Source organism: Ursus maritimus, unplaced genomic scaffold (genome assembly GCF_017311325.1).
Source record: "Ursus maritimus isolate PB19 unplaced genomic scaffold, ASM1731132v1 scaffold_4, whole genome shotgun sequence".
Lineage (NCBI taxonomy): Eukaryota > Metazoa > Chordata > Mammalia > Carnivora > Ursidae > Ursus > Ursus maritimus.
In genome coordinates this window covers 26,317,739-26,334,180 of record NW_024426552.1, presented here as the reverse complement: position 1 = coordinate 26,334,180, position 16,442 = coordinate 26,317,739, and the positions used below count along the sequence as shown (strand labels likewise).

The 16,442-nt window shown below is 32.7% G+C and overlaps 1 protein-coding gene across 3 annotated transcripts in view; it reads left to right on the top strand.

Annotated features, from left to right (window-relative positions):
• Nucleotides 1-16,442, top strand: part of USP25 (ubiquitin specific peptidase 25) — a 111,350-nt gene that overhangs the window by 85,783 nt on the left and 9,125 nt on the right. The window contains exons 18-21 of one of the 3 annotated variants that reach the window (XM_008701929.2): nucleotides 222-335; nucleotides 2,220-2,315; nucleotides 12,824-13,002; nucleotides 15,139-15,217. In XM_008701929.2, coding sequence (XP_008700151.2) covers nucleotides 222-335; nucleotides 2,220-2,315; nucleotides 12,824-13,002; nucleotides 15,139-15,217 — 468 coding nt within the window. The remainder of the gene's footprint in view (nucleotides 1-221; nucleotides 336-2,219; nucleotides 2,316-12,823; nucleotides 13,003-15,138; nucleotides 15,218-16,442) is intronic. The other 2 variants (XM_040621091.1, XM_040621092.1) reach the window with 2 other exon arrangements.

Genomic DNA, 16,442 nt, shown 5'->3' with positions numbered 1-16,442 from the left:
AAAAAAAAAGAAAATTTAGTGGTTGAGTTATAAAAGGAAAGTTGTATATCTTATGTTATTACTTGATTAATGCATTCACTTCTAGTGTTGGTTTTAAGTGGTTTCATTTCATACTAAGCAAATGCAGATATTTTTTAAAGACTCAGGAATCTCTGCCCTTTATACTTGGTACTTCCATTGTTCTCTTTTCTAATGTTCATACTAATAATTTTTTTCTGCAGAAACCTGAAAATACCACAAGCCAACCACCTTCTAACCAGCAAGTTGTAGAGGTGGCGATTCCTCATGTAGGGAAATTCATGATTGAGTCAAAGGAGGGGGGTTATGATGACGAGGTACCTTTATTGTAGACCTGTGCACTATTCTACTTCTCTCTGGCTGTTTAACACACGTACTTTGGGCGTGCATGCACCTTCACATTTACTTGTATTGCTGCATAACATACAGCTTGGCCACCTACGGTCTGAAATTACCTTACCAACTGCTAACAGAACTTTGAATTTCAAATGAAAATTTTAATAGAAAGCTTATGGAATTTGTCAAAAGAATAATGTTTTAGAGTTAATTCTTTTATGCAGACTTACGATCAGTTTATTCTCAGGTTGATAGATTACCATAAGGTCTGTTTAATTAAATAGCAAAAAATTTGAACATTTAAAAATAATTTTTCCTGTTTTACTTGAATTATGTATTTTAATACTTTGCCTACTATTTCCTGCCAAAAAGTCCCGCAGCCTGATTGCGAAGAGATGGTGGATATTTTTGCCTCTGCGACCTCCGTGTGAATGTGAATTGAGCGATTCATCATTATTGAATGCCTTCCAGTGCTTTCTGCACTGTTCTTGAGCATCCACATGAAAATGTGCTATGGTCCTTGTCCCATCAGATCCCCCCCTTTTTCACTTTTTTCTTAAGACTCTTATATTTGATCTTTCTTATATTTGAGGGAAGGGCCAGAAAAGCTGTTTCTGAATAGTAACCCCTGGAAGACCTTGAATTCTATCATTTGTTAGTTTTTACTGGAATGGATGAGAATGTAATATAAAGTAGTTTTTCAAGTAACTTTTTTTTAAGACTTATTTCAAAATTTCAAGTAAGCGATTATGTAAGAGTTAATCACCAAAACTAGAAGTGTCACAAAGACATTAAGATGACATGGGCCATAAGGAGAAGAAGAAACTGGTTTATGAGATAGGAACTGGTCAGATGACTTTTCTGAAGCAGATGTTAGTATATTGTGACTCTCAGTGTATAATCAAACTTTGGATGACAGGTTCAGTGAATCAGAGGTGATGGATGCAATTTCTCGATTGCTCTAATACGATAGTTTCGTAGTGCTTTGTGTTTCATTTTGCAGGGATTTAAAAATATGAACAGCTAAGAATGATAAGCTATTACAAAAACAAGTATTTTATTTATTTTATTTTATTTATTTAAGTATTTTATTTTATTAAGTATTTAATACTTAATAGCAGTGCCTTATTCCAGTTAACTATTTCATTACCATGTTGCTGCTTGAAAATTACAGAAACTGGCATGGTTTAATAAAAATGTTAATTTATTGACCAAGCACCTGAGTGCTTGTTTTAGAGTAAGCCTTCTGGCATTTTAAAATATAGAATTGTGATTAATCATTTAACACTATCTTTTGTGCAAATGCTTATGCTATTGGCAGAGATGCATTTTGTAATTGATTGGAGTGACGGTTTAACAGTGCATGTGCCCGGGAACTTTAGGTCGTATGGATACAGGGCTGCAGCTCATAGATGGTTAGGTTATACAGTCGTGCAAGGGTGCCCAGCCACCAGGCCAAAGTAGAGTTGAAATTGAGCTCATGCTGAGCTCCTCAAACCTTAAAGAAGAGGCACTTTTTTAAATAAAAAGAGTGTTGCTTGTTCTAAGTGCTTCTCAGAGAGCAGCACTTTTTGATTTGTTTGTCAAGAAGGAGGTGCCTTTAGAATTCTTCAGTTTAGAGAGGATGCCTTGTTGCACTTTGCACAAAGGCACCATCTGGAGCTAGCTGTGGCCCTGTATGGATGATTTTGAAAGATACTTACATGCATATTGGTTCATATTTGCCATAAAATATGCAGTGGTTAATCTATAAGTAGTAAAAAAAAAAAAAGAACTTTTAACTTGCATGCCAAGATATTATTTTGGTTTTTGATACATTTTATGTTAACCATTCAAAAACTTTTACTTTAAATTCCTTGTGGCAGATCATGATGACACCGAACATGCAAGGTATTATCATGGCGATAGGTAAATCCAGGAATGTATATGACAGGTGTGGCCCTGAAGCAGGGTTCTTTAAGGTACAATTAACATTTTCATTTAATTCTTTAATGTTTTTAAATGAACTTCTTCAAATACTTTATTTCCTTGAGTTAAATTTAGTTTCCTATATAATTTCTCTTTTCCTATCTTAGCCACGGCCACCTGATATTCTGAGGGTTTCTACTATCCATGAAGTGAGAGTGATAAGTGATTTTTTTTTTTTTTTTGTAACTCAGATAATTCAACAAAAAGAACAAAGCATTTTACTAGAGTTACCCTATAGTGCACCGTTGGGTTGTTAGCAGAAATTTGAATTGTGTTTTTATTTGAAGGGAATAAAGGGATTGATGAGCGAAAACAGGAACCGAGTAATTACTTCTGATACAGTTTATTTTCTTCTCATTGGTGATACTATTAATCAATATTAACAATATTTTTTTCAAATTTCACTATCATTTGATTCTTAAACTGCTTTCTTCACTTGGTTGTTTCAAAACTGATTTTGTTCATTTATTTTTATGTTTCTTATTCACTTACGTTTTCTCCTGAATTAATTTATAATATCCTAGTCGTTTCAAGAAATGTGAGAGATAATGCTAAGTGAAATAAGTCAAGCAGAGAAAGACAATTATCATATGGTTTCTTTCATCTATGGAACATAAGAACTAGGACGATCGGTAGGAGAAGAAAGGGATAACGAAAGGGGGGGTAACCAGAAGGGGGAATGAAGCATGAGAGACTGTGGACTCCGAGAAACAAACTGAGGGCTTCAGAGGGGAAGGGGGTGGGGGAATCGATAGGCTGGTGATGGGTAGTAAGGAGGGCACGTATTGCATGGTGCACTGGGTGTTATACTCAACTAATGAATCATCGAACTTTATATCAAAAACCAGGGATGTACTGTATGGTGACTAACATAATAAAAAAAATATTTAAAAAAAAAAAGGTGAGACCATCAAGCAGTTGCATTATTCCATGACCAAATCTTTTTTCCCTTTAATGATGTGAAAATGTTGGGGTTCGGGAGCAAATGGTTAAGAAAGAATTCTTGAGACACCTTTGGTGCAGAACGGTGGTTTTATTAAAGCACGGGGACAGGACCTGTGGGCAGAAAGAGCTGCACTGGGGTTGTGAGGGGTGGCTGATTATAAACTTTAAAATTGGGAGGGAGTTAGGGATAGCATAAATCTCTAAGGAATTTAGAAGCAAGGTTTTCAGGACCTTGAGGGGCTAGCTGTTGTAAGGAGAAGGTCATTTATCACCATCTAGTAAAACGTTAGTCATGAGACCCTTCAGATGTATATCAGTGGGCCATATGCTTGGAGGATGATTGCTAACATATATCTTGGTGGGTGGTGGAGGTTAGAGATAAAGGAAGTTTCCAAAGGAATTTATATATATATATATATTTTATAATTTTTATTTTGCTATATTAGTCACCATACATTACATCCCCCGTGGAATTTTTATATATTAAAGGAGACTTACAGGATCCTGGAGGTCAGGCTAATGTGAAGATAAGGTTGCCTTCGCCCTTAGCAAAGTAGTCACATCCGGGCAGTTCAATTCCTAGAGGAAGGTCATGTAGCTTGTCTCAAGGGCTTGTCAATGAGTGGGCTGTAAGTTGTAAGGAAGTTTAATTTTTTTTTTCTTTTGCCTTTGTTTGCCACATCCTCTAATACCAGATCTTTAATATATTTTAATTACAAATATTATTGGTTTTACATTTTTGAAAGATGAAAGCACTGCATATTTTGTCTTTTTATTTTGATTTACCAAAAACTTCAAGTTGTTTTCACTTCTCACCCTTTTTAGTGTTTTTTTTTTCCTAAAAAAACAAAAAGGCTTTATTGAGGTATACTTCACTATAATAAGCTGTATGCTCTCTTTCTTGATCTTAAAAATCTAAAATTTTCCTTAATTTTCTATATTCTTCCCTTATCCAACTCAATCTTCAAAAAGCTGCTTATTTTCCCTTTCTTTCATTCTTTAATACAAAAAAAAAAGGCCTTGTGCATAGTAGCCTTATGTAATAAACACTTTTGAACTTGTTAGAATTACAGTGACCAGCCACCTTGGTGTGCCCAGGACTGAGGGGTTTTCTGGAATACAGGGTTTTAAGTGCTAGACAGACTGGTCCCAGGATGAGTTGATCACCCTATTAAGAAAGGTTGAAAAACTGCTGTTATTGAAAAAAATGAAAGAAAATTTTGTTTAAAAATTCACCTTATTTCCAGCTGGTCTACATTTTCATTTCTTAAAATAAACTGAATGTATGTCTTCTAAAGTTTTCCTCTATTTGTCATGTGGAAATTATCTGTCATTTACAGTGACATTGTCATTTTTTTTTTCAAGTTGGGTATCTTTATGTTGAATTGGGTATTTCACATTTTTTAGGTTAATGCCTGCATATATTTTAAAGAGCCAGCTAATTATATACACTACAAACAACAGTACACCCACCGCACCCCTGCTGTGGTAACAGCTTCCGGTTATTTTATCTAATCCTCTTGGCATGAATTCCATATCTTTAAGTAAACACAGAATGCTTGAGTTTTTGTGATTCTTAGTTTACACATTTCCTTTTGAATTCCCTACTAGGTGATGTGAACAATGTGCTCTCCTCCTGTCTCTGCTCCCCACCGTAGTTCCCACTCTTCCATCTATCTGTGACACACACACACACACACACACACACACGCACACGTGTAAAATTTTGTCATTTGGAGTAAATCCGAATTCTCAGTTTGTATTATTTCTGTGTATGCTATTCAGGATTAAGCGGAGTCATAAACATTACTTTGACTTTTTTCCCCCCCTCAGCTTTCATTTTCCTTGGAGTTGTTTTATTTTTTGGTTTGCTTAGTTTTCTATATGTATTACTGATGTACTTCTAAACTCTCCGCCAGGGGCGCCTGGGTGGCACAGCGGTTAAGCGCCTGCCTTTGGCTCAGGGCGTGATCCCGGCGTTCCGGGATCGAGCCCCACATCAGGCTCCTCCGCTATGAGCCTGCTTCTTCCTCTCCCACTCCCCCTGCTTGTGTTCCCTCTCTCGCTGGCTGTCTCTATCTCTGTCAAATAAATAAATAAAATCTTAAAAACAACTCTCCGCCAGTCGTTTAAATCTTCTCATATTCCATTGTCAGTTTTACCTTCTTGGGGAAATTTATTCTGGATTAGACTTCTTCTGGAATAGACATCTTCTGTAAGTCTATTCCAGAGCTTTGTAACCTGCTGCAGTCTCCATTGGTTTTCTTTTACCCCCAGTGTATAACTAATATCTTGGGATCTTTATTCACCATTACCTGGGATGCCCTTTGTGTCTTGTCCTTTATGTATTTTCCATATTTCATATATTTCTCTTTTTCAGTTTACCCTCTGATTTTGAGGCAGCAGCAAATCTCTGAAGTTTATATCCATGTGTATTTATTTTCACCTATCTGTAATTGAGGGATATATACACACACACATGCACACGTATATACATACACACACCATACACACACACACATATGGAATCTCATGTAAATATTACCAGTTGTTTATAATTAATGTATATTTTTGATATAGGTAAATGATTAGCATTTTGGAAAATTCTAGCTGATATTATGTAATTTCAGAAAATTTGTCGTGTAAATAAGAATATGTACACAGTGCAGTCATTCAGTAATATATAAGTGTCTGAATTAAAACCAATAATGGCAGTCTCTACCATCGCTCTGTGTAACCACTGTTATTGTGTAACCTTTCTGATGTTTTCCTTTTGTTTATACAATCAAGCACATAATAGGGAATTTTTTTCATTTTTAAATTTTACTATTCATATTATTTTGTAACTTCTGTCACTCAGAAATATATTGTGGGCATTCTTAAAGTGAAGGCAGTATATCGACCACATTATCCTTTCTACCTGCATTTAGTACTCCACAGTATAGATGTGTATTTTCATTTGTTTTATATTACCCTCTTTATGGACATATATCCTGTTTTTTCCCAGTCTGCCATTTTTGTTTGAGTTCATTTATGGTATCTTTTTTTCATAAAGAAATTTTTAAAACACTGTGCTTTCAAATCTTTCTGCTCCTTTTTGGATTCTGGAGTTTCATTGCTATACAAAAAGTCTTCTTTGACCCAAGCTATTATAAGTTTTCTGCATTAGTTTCTTAAAGCACTTTTCTTAGTAAATTTTTATTTTTATGAATTCAGATGTTTCCATCATTTACTCAATAGCATTTTATTCGGGTTTTTCTACATCATCTATTAATTGTATTTTTCTTTTTTGTGTTATCTTCATCAGGTTTGATTTTATGCTTATGTTTAGTAAATGAATTTGAAAGCTTTTTTGTTTTTCTTATACTCTGGTGTAGTTTACATAGGAATTACATATTTCATAAGAGTAAGTTAGAACTTGTAAAACCGTATAAGGCTAGCCCCTTTTTTGGTTGTAGGTTTTTTGAAAAATTTTTTTTGTTCCTTCTATAGTGATTGACCTATTTAAACATGTTCTCTTTTCTTGGCAATTGATTCTAATCATTATGAACATTCCGTATTAATTCACAAAATATATACATAACCAGTAACTAACATATGATAGCTACTTCTATCTTACTGTTTCCTAAATTAGTTATAGTATATTCTTAATTTTTATTTTTAATATTTGTTTATTTTATTATACATAATTATAGATAAGTATAGTATAGTACAGTAATATAGACACAGCTGTATATCTTCTTCTTCTGTCGCATTACCAAAAATATCTTTATTGGGTTTATTTTTAGCTTTTTGGTTATGAGAAGTTTTTCAACTCTGCCTGTTTCTAGAAATGCACTTCCATATGTATTATGATTAGATCAATTTTCAAAATGTCCTATGTGTTTGCTAGTGGTAAACCATGTGATGAAATGTTGGTTTTTACTGATAAAAAGATAAATTGGAGAATGGAACTTGCTAAGTGGACTTGCTAAGGTTTAACCTCTTTATTAGGAAAAGTCACCAGCTCAATCACATATACAATATTAACCACAGGCCCTCCCACATGGGAGTCTGCCCCCTATAAACACATAATATGAGAGTTAATATGCAGGCAGAGCTGGAAGAATAAATGAAGAAAGATGCTTATTTGGGTTCTTTTCCCAATTGACTATGTTATGATTAGTTTCCACTGTTAACAGAAAATCCCCAATTTATAGAGAAGTTTTTGCCATGTAAAGGTGAAATTCAGAGAAAGGCAGTACAAGAGTACTATGATGAGCAAATATAAAAACTAGAAGGAAAATATTCACAAAGTACTTGTTGCTTGTATGTGTTCATGCAGTGGTGGCAGTGGGAGGGTCATATCATAATTGTAATCATGGGATTTGTATACTTTTTTTCATTTACTTTGACAGACATTAAAATATTTTTGTGGGTTTTTTTGTTGTTGTTTTTTGCTTTTGTATTTGGTTTTTTTTTGGAGGGGGGCCTATACCTATTAAAGTGTCCTTAGAATTTTAATGAAGTACCAACAGTTCTGTATTCCTGAAACTTTTTTTCTTGGTGATCCTAACAATTGTTTCCAACAGTTGTTCCTAGATGACATAACTTTATCACTTTTTTTTACTTTTGAAATGCCTATTATTATTACCCCTTTGTTTACTCAAAAGATATAAAAGTATATTTATTACAATATAAAACATGCCAAAAAGTACAGTTCATTAGGGTGCAGCTCAGTCAATGACCACAGCGTGAATATGTCTGTATAATTCCCAGTCAGGCCTGGAACACTACAGTACTTCAGAAACGAATTTTGTTTCTCCTTCCTGTCACTCACTACATTCTTCCACTACCCAAAAGTAGACATTATCTGGACCTCTAACAACATAAATAAGTTTTCTTATCCTTTATACACTTGGGATCTTCTACTGTTGGTCCTTTTTTTGTCTGGCTGCTTAAGAACATGTTTGGGGTTTTAGCTGTTTTATTGGATATAGTTGTAGTTAATTCTCATGGTATTCCATTGTATGACTATCCTGTAATTTTTTCCCATTCTCTTGATGGGCATATCAAGACATATTTATTACCTGGTAATATCAGGGCACTGTCCTCAATCCAATGTATGTTTTATAATTTTACTTTATTAATGGTCTTAAACCTTTCTTGTTTGATTTATTCCTAGATGTATAAAAAAAGTTTGTTTTTATGAATTGAGTCACTTACCCCTACTTTTTCTACCAAGTCATTGGTAGGGTAGGTAGTGCGAGAGCTAATTAATTTTATTTATATTGTATCTAGTTACCTTATTGGGCTCTTATGTTTTCTAATAATTTTTTAGTTGATTCTTGTCATTATTTCAGTATGTACACTGGCGCCCAATAATTATCTCATAACTGGGATAATTTCCATTATACTTTTTATTTCATTTCTGTTTTTATTATGTTAATCAGACTTTTCAGAATATAGTTAAATATGAAAATAATGTTAGAAATAAGCTCCTTTGCTTACTTTCTGATTTTAATGCATGTGTCTCTAGTGTTTTATTTTCAAGTATGATGTATAGTATTGGTTTTTTTTTTAATAGATTTCCCTTTACAAATTTAAAAACACTTTCTCAAATTCATAGTTAAAAGATTTTCTTCTAAACCGATTGATGTTGGAATTTAGAAATATTCTAAGGTATCTGTTTGAAATGTGAACAGATTGCTTTGTAATTCTTAATCCTTAGAATGTAAAGATTTTAACATTGACCCCCCCCTTTTTAAACATTGTAAACACTGTTTCTATATATTCTTTTTGTACACAGTGTAGTTTATCAAAAATGGTTGAGTGTTGGCATCTGTGTTCATAGATGAATTGATCTCCAATTTCCTTTTTTATATTTGTCAATATTTTATATTCAGATTATGCTGGCCTTGTGTAATCATTAAGGAGACTTTTCCCTTTTCTCAGGCTTTGGAGTAGTGTAGATAGAGAAATCATTTGGTCCTTGAAGATTTGATGTTAACAGCACAACTTTAAAACAATGTGGGCCTGATTCCTTTATCGGGTACAGACCTTGGGCAACCTTTTCAGTTCTTCTGTAGCTGTACTGGGTCTCTTCAAGAACTTGGTGGTTTTTCTACCTTTTAAAACAATTCTGGTAATTTGTATTTTCCTAAATGATCATCTGTTTAATTAAAAATTTGTAGTTTATTGGCATAAGTTTCATGTATTATTTTTTAAAACAATTTTTAAAGCTTTTTTTTTTTTTTTTTTTTTTTTTTTTTTTGGTATTGTCACCTTTCTTATATGCGGTGGCGAGTTTTCGCCCATGCTTTGGTTTTGCATCAGCTTTTTGGAAAGAAAAGCTTTTGACTTTTTTATCTAGTTGCCACATTATTTTATGTCTTCTACCTCACTTTAGTTTATTTTCTCTATTCTTCCCTTTTCCCCTCCAGCTTCTTGAAATGTACTTTGGAAAATGTACTGATTAAATTGGAATTTTCCTTTGACTACCAGTCTGGCTATGTCCTTATAGGTTTTGATATCTTATGATCCCAATATTAATATAATTTCGATTCCTTTGGCCCAAGAATAACTTAAGACAATATTATTTTAATTCCTAAGAGTTTAGTTTGGGAGTTGTCTTTATTTTTAATTCTTGTATGTATTGCATTTTGGTCAAATCATGTAGCCTGTATGATTATAATCCCCTAGAATGTGAATTAGGTTTTCTTCCATCTTTTGGTACACTGTCAGTTTTTTAAAAAATAGTCTATAAGCATTTAATTTATATGCACACTCACACATACATACACATTGTGAAGTCAACTAACCTTATTTCAGAGATAAGAGCATTAAGACTTGGAGAACTTTGTAACTTGTTTTATATTGCAATTAATAAGTGGTATACCTAACTTTCTGAGTCTTAGTCTAACTGCTTTTCCCTTAGATCTTTCTGCCTCCAGAATATATTGTATGTTTGTATATTTGGTATCTTCCAATGTCTGTATATACTACAGAAAAATAAAGTCTGTAAAAATTATACATTTAGAATATGATTTTATAATATGATTTAGAAAGGTAGAAAAAGTCTAGGTAGTAATCATTTGGGTCTTTGCAACCGAAGATTTCAAAAAAGAAAGAAACTAGTCTTATTGAATGGGTTATCTGTAGATAGATGGGTAACAAATAATAAAGGACATAATGCGTTTAGAGAACTTAGGAAACGAGGGCATGTGTGCATCTGTGGGAAGACAAGCCTGACCTAAGTGGAAGGAAGTCTTTGTTGAAGAGTCATAGGGAATAAGACTGATAGGTAACTCTGACTTTTAAAAATTAATTGCAAAGCAGTTCTATCACCTAATGACCAGTATTACATTTCATTTTGTAAATGTTTGGTAGTTTCATTGCAGTATCTGTGGCAGTTAATTTAAATAATTACCTTCATAGGCAGCCAAAGTATGGAAAGGACAAGAATAATTCTAGGGCAGGATTCTGAGGAAGTAGTATGAATCAAATTTGACAACTCAGCAGTGTTAACTTTACTCCTAACGATAAATAGTGAGGAACTCTGCTAAATATACTGACATGGAACATCTGCTGAAATTTTGAAGGAATAGATCTGATTGCAGTATATTTTAAACAGAAAAAGTTTTTAGAAGGAAGTTCATAAATAAAAATAATTGATAATTATAAAAAAATAATTTGTGCTGGTAAAAAGTGTTTTTTGTGTGTTTGAAAAATTGTAGAAATTTAGATGTGCCTTTAACCTCTGCTAGTTTAAATATCTATAGATTTTAACTTTGGCATTTACTTGTGCAAATTAGGAGTATCTTAAATAGAACAAAATTAAGAGATAAATATAATTTTAGAATTAAAGAGGGATATGTATTCCAGCTTGCTAATAGAAATCTCTTTGCTCCTTACGAAAAATAAAGTTCCTATTTTGAATGTAGGTAAAAAAAAAAAAAAGATGTATCCATTTAGTGTTATAATTCCTTATCTCTAAACCTACAATATTACTTTAAGAGACTCAATACAAACTTATTTTATTTTGGTCATATTAATTTTGGCCAAAAGCATGATACCTGAAATATTTAAATATTGAAAACTTGGAATAATTTATGACAGTCATTGTCTGAAGACCATAATAAGGAAGAACAGTTATTGATTGGTTTTGTTTTATATTTATTCTGAAATTCAGTATAGTTTGGTTATTAAATTATGTGCGCCTTTTTTTTTTTTTTCCAAATTGGGAAAATGGGAAGATTTTAGAGTTCTGAGCAAAGCTTATGTGTGCTAGTTAGGTATGCATTGAAGTGCCTTAATAATCCTACATGTTAAATATAGTTTTCATGGCTATTTTAACCACAGTATGTATAACCAAAAAAAAAAAAAAAAAAGGAACACAACTTATTTTAGCTATAAAGTAATAATTCTGTTTACAATGCTAAGTTATATAGAAAGAACTTATTAGCCTTCCCTTTAATGAAATATAAGAATGTATAACTAGAATGTTTCATTTAATGTTTGTCAGTTACATTTTCTCCCTTTTATAAAATATAGCACAGTATCTGGATGGCCAAGAATTGCTTAAGAAAGGCATGCTTTTAAAACAAACAAACAAAAAAACCAACAAAAAAAAGTAACCTTTCTAATAGAATTGATTTTTTGTGACTTATTTTGCATGTGGCCCCAAAATGCTTTCTGGTTTATAGAGCTAGGATTTAGATATAAGTCCAATATAAATGAATATTATAAAATGTATTATTTTTAATCATACAGGTTTCTTGTATACAGCAGTATTCGATATATAACCCTACATTTGTTTCTGTATGAGCCAATATTTTCCAAATGGTTTGCTCGTGTGTAGAAACATGTATCAATATTATTTCCTGTTATAATTAGTTATAAATTCTGAGGTGTTCTGTTTATAAAGAAAAAGGAAGTTCAAGTATAAGGTGATAATAGTGCTAATATTCATTATTATACGAATGAAATTCAAATATCTTTGAAGCAACAAGGAATTCATTCTGTGGTAACTCCGGTCTCAGGGCTTACTTTTTCATTCTTTCTTTTTAGACTCTTCAGCTAAAAGGTAATTATAATGGTATTATTATGCATGTAAGAGCCAGCCATTTTCTTTCAGATATGGGTATTCCTGGAAGCTGAATTTCAACCCTAAAATTTGGGATATTCAAGATACACATGAAACTGATACTGGAAAGCATAGGATAAGAGATACTGAGTATCGCAGTTTTAGGATGCTTCTACTCAGACCACCAGACTCTGATAAGTTTTACAAAATTATTCGCGTAGTGCACTTAGGTTATTGTTTAGTTTAATACTTCTCTACGTGAAAACAAAAAAACATTATTACAATGAAGGGATAAGGAAATACACATATGGTCAGTTTTAGAAAATTCTTTTAAACTATGGAATATGGGACAGTAGTTTATAGATGTATTACCTTGTTTGTAATACTTTAAAAGAAAAAATGTATTTGAACACAAGAATAATTAAAGCTGTAATATTGAAGGATTTTAATTATTATAATTAACCAAAATTGGCATTTTGTTACATTTTCTAGGCAATTAAGTTGGAGTATTCAAGATTGGTTAAATTGGCCCAAGAAGATACCCCACCAGAAACAGATTATCGTTTACATCATGTAGTGGTCTATTTTATCCAGAACCAAGCGCCAAAGAAAATCATTGAGAAAACATTGCTAGAACAATTTGGAGATAGAAATTTGAGTTTTGATGAAAGGTAATTTAAAAATGTGAAATATCGAACTTACATGCTCAAATTGTCTTTTTAAAATAGTTTTCTATGCGGTTTTTTAATGTTTATTTTATACCTACAAAAAGACCTATTTCAGTAAATACAGCACAAAACTTAATTTGAACAGTTGCTTTGTAATTTCTTTGGAGTTTATAGTCATGACCTTTAAAAGTTTGAGCTGAAAATAATTTAGATTGTTTTAGTATATTTTAATTATTGACCAAGGTACTGAGCTAAGCAACATAAAGATGTATAGAGGGATATAATATAATCACTGCCCTTTGGTGGGGACTCAGTATTTTAGAGAAATAAAGAATTTCTCAATCTCTGCACTATGTGTATTTGAGTCAGATAGTTCTTTATTGTGGGGGGCTATCCTATAACTTGTAGGATATCTAGCAGTGTTCCTGACCTCTACCTGCTAAGTGCTGGTAGCACCTCTCACAAGTGGTGACAACCCAAAGTATCTCCAGATATTGCCAAATAATCCTTTGAGGAACAAAATTACCTTGTTTGAGAATCACTAGAGAAAAGTATTTAATTGTATACACAAGTAAAATAGTTTAATGCCCTCTGATATCAAGAGAAGCCTTAAAATGGTTTAATTACAGTTCACCCTTGAACAGTGTGGAGATAGGGGCGTTGACTCTCCGTGCAGTCAAAAATCTGCACATAAAGTATATAATTTTTGACTCCCCCAGAACTTAACTGCTAATAACCTACTGTTGACTGGAAGCCTTACTGATAACATAAACGGTCGATTAACACATATTTTGTATGGTATATGTATTATATACTGTATTCTTACAGTATATAATATTACTAAAGAAAATGTTACTAAAATCATAAGAAAGAAAAAACACACAATACTGTAAAAAATCTCTGTGTAAGTGCACCCTCAAAACCCATATTGTTTAAGCATCTAGTGTATTTTGGTTTACCCAAAAATGTTTTCCCATAGAAATTTGTAGAAAATCCCTAGAATTTTTTTTTTACTAATATTAGAAAATTAAAATATAATCTAGTTAGAATGAATACCATTAAAAAAAATTAGGCCTTGGATAAAGATCCAAGTATCGGACGTTATTTTAGCCTACAGAAACATTTATGTTATCTTGGAGTTCATTGTAGTCCATTTTAATTCTGAAATAAATGATTATCTTTTCATGAATATCTCAAAAATACTGAATTAAAAACATGTATAGCAGAAGAGAATATGTGGAAATCAAAGCATTCAGGATTAAATTCCTGCTCTACCATGTGTCTGCTGTGAAATTTCAGATTAAGAGAAATAATAACAAATAAATGGCTTGAATGGTATTTGATAGCCAATAAAGTACTCAGTGAATGTTAGCTATTACTATTTTATTAGCAGTAGTAGGAACATCACTTATTTTACATATAACCACCACAAAGAGCTCAGGAATATGACTGATTATGACCCTTATTACTTGGGCTGTTGGTACTCCATGTTCCAATGTATATATGCTGTTGAATTTGGGGAAAATATTCGTGGGGTAATCACACCGACTTTTCAGTCTTTTGCAATTTTTGTCCTGGGGACTGCAAATTGGTCAATTTGTTTTGATAGTCTAATTTCTCTTATACTTGAAAGACAGAGCAAGATCGATGTGATAACTAAATATATTCTGCAGAGATTTCTTTACCAGTGATTCTATGCATGAGAATGTCTCTGTTACCTGAAATGATAGGCACATTTTGGATTCCTTTTTTGCAATTTGTAAATAATGCCATTTGAAAGGGGAAAATGAGATTTAATGTTTCTTAAGCTTGCTTAAGAAAGCAAAAACACATTTCATTTTTTTACTTATACAATATGTATTGATAGAATGTAATTTAAAAGCCGTGTGTAATATAATATGGTACATTTGAATTAGAATTATTGATGCTGTCTTTTTTATGTACTTGTAACTGTCCGGCATTGATCCAAAAACCATTTTTAGTTAAGGTCGTTTGGGAGTTGCTTCCTCAAAAACGTATTGCTTAGTGACAGTGGATTTTATTTTCATATGTGTTGGGTAGTTTAGTTTTGTGTCACATATTTTTTCAGTTTTTATGAATTTTGCTTTTGATTTAGGAATGCATTTCTTTTATTTGAAGGTGTCACAACATAATGAAAGTTGCTCAAGCTAAACTTGAAATGATCAAACCTGAAGAAGTAAACTTGGAGGAATATGAGGTAATGTGCCCTTTGAGAGGTTGAACTGTAGATTGAGGAATTCTGTAGTTCCCTGATCTCCCTTTCATTTTACACAGCTGAGCACAGGAGAGAATAAGGCAGAGAGAGGGTAAAGTAACCTGCCCAGAGCTTTCACAGCCAGCAGATCACAGCTTGGTTAACACAACCTGCATCCTTTTTTTTTTTTAATGTAACAGAACCTGCATTCTTAAATGCCGTTATGGTCACTGAAGCCATGCTGTATTTCTTCTTTGTTTGCCTCATCAGATTATTTTAGGGAGGAAGTTGCAAGGTTGCTTTACTCACCGTATGCCATATACATTTGTCATATTGGACAGTGTTGTACACGTGAGCTAGAGCATGCATGCACACTCATGTCATGCTTACGGTAATTTTTGTACACAAAATACTCTTTGTGTTCTTTGGCTTTAAAATTAATATATTTTTTTTAATTTACCAATTCAAACACCTAGTATTTCTTCAGCCTTTTAAATTTAACTTTATACATTGTCTTTTTTTATTAAACTTTTTTTTTAAAAGATTTTATTTATTTGTCAAAAAGAGAGAGCGAATGAGCACACAAGCAGGGAGAGCAGCAGGCAGAGGGAGAAGCAAGCTCCCTGCCGAGCAAGAAACCCGATATGGGACTCGATCCCAGGACCCTGGGATTATGACCCGAGCTAAAGGCAGACACTTAACCATTTGAGTCACCCAGGTGTCTCAACACATTGGCTTTAAATTTATAAATTTAGTACATTTTAAGTTGATTTCATAGTGTCTTTGATTAATATTTGATCCCATTTACAAACTTAATTACTTTAGATTTCCTTAAACAATTACTGTAATTCACCACATTAACATATAAGAAAAATATTCATTTTTGATGAAAACCCTTAGCTAACCTGTAATACAAGGTGTAACGCTTTAATCTGCTAAGGAGTGTCTCAAAAAACCACAAAACTAGCAAATATATAGAATTGTGGACATTGAAAACTTTCCTTTTGTAATCAGGAAAGATAGAGATGTCTGCAGCCACTTCTATTCAGAATTTTACTGGAAATTCAAATGGGCAGCAAGGCAACAAAAATAAGCAAAAAGTAAAAGATTGGAAAAGAAAAAGCAAAGTTATTATTTGGAGATTTTACACCTAGAAAATACAAACAAAATCTACAGATTAATTAATTGAAGCTAATAAGAGAGCATTGCAACATGCAGAACCTATGTC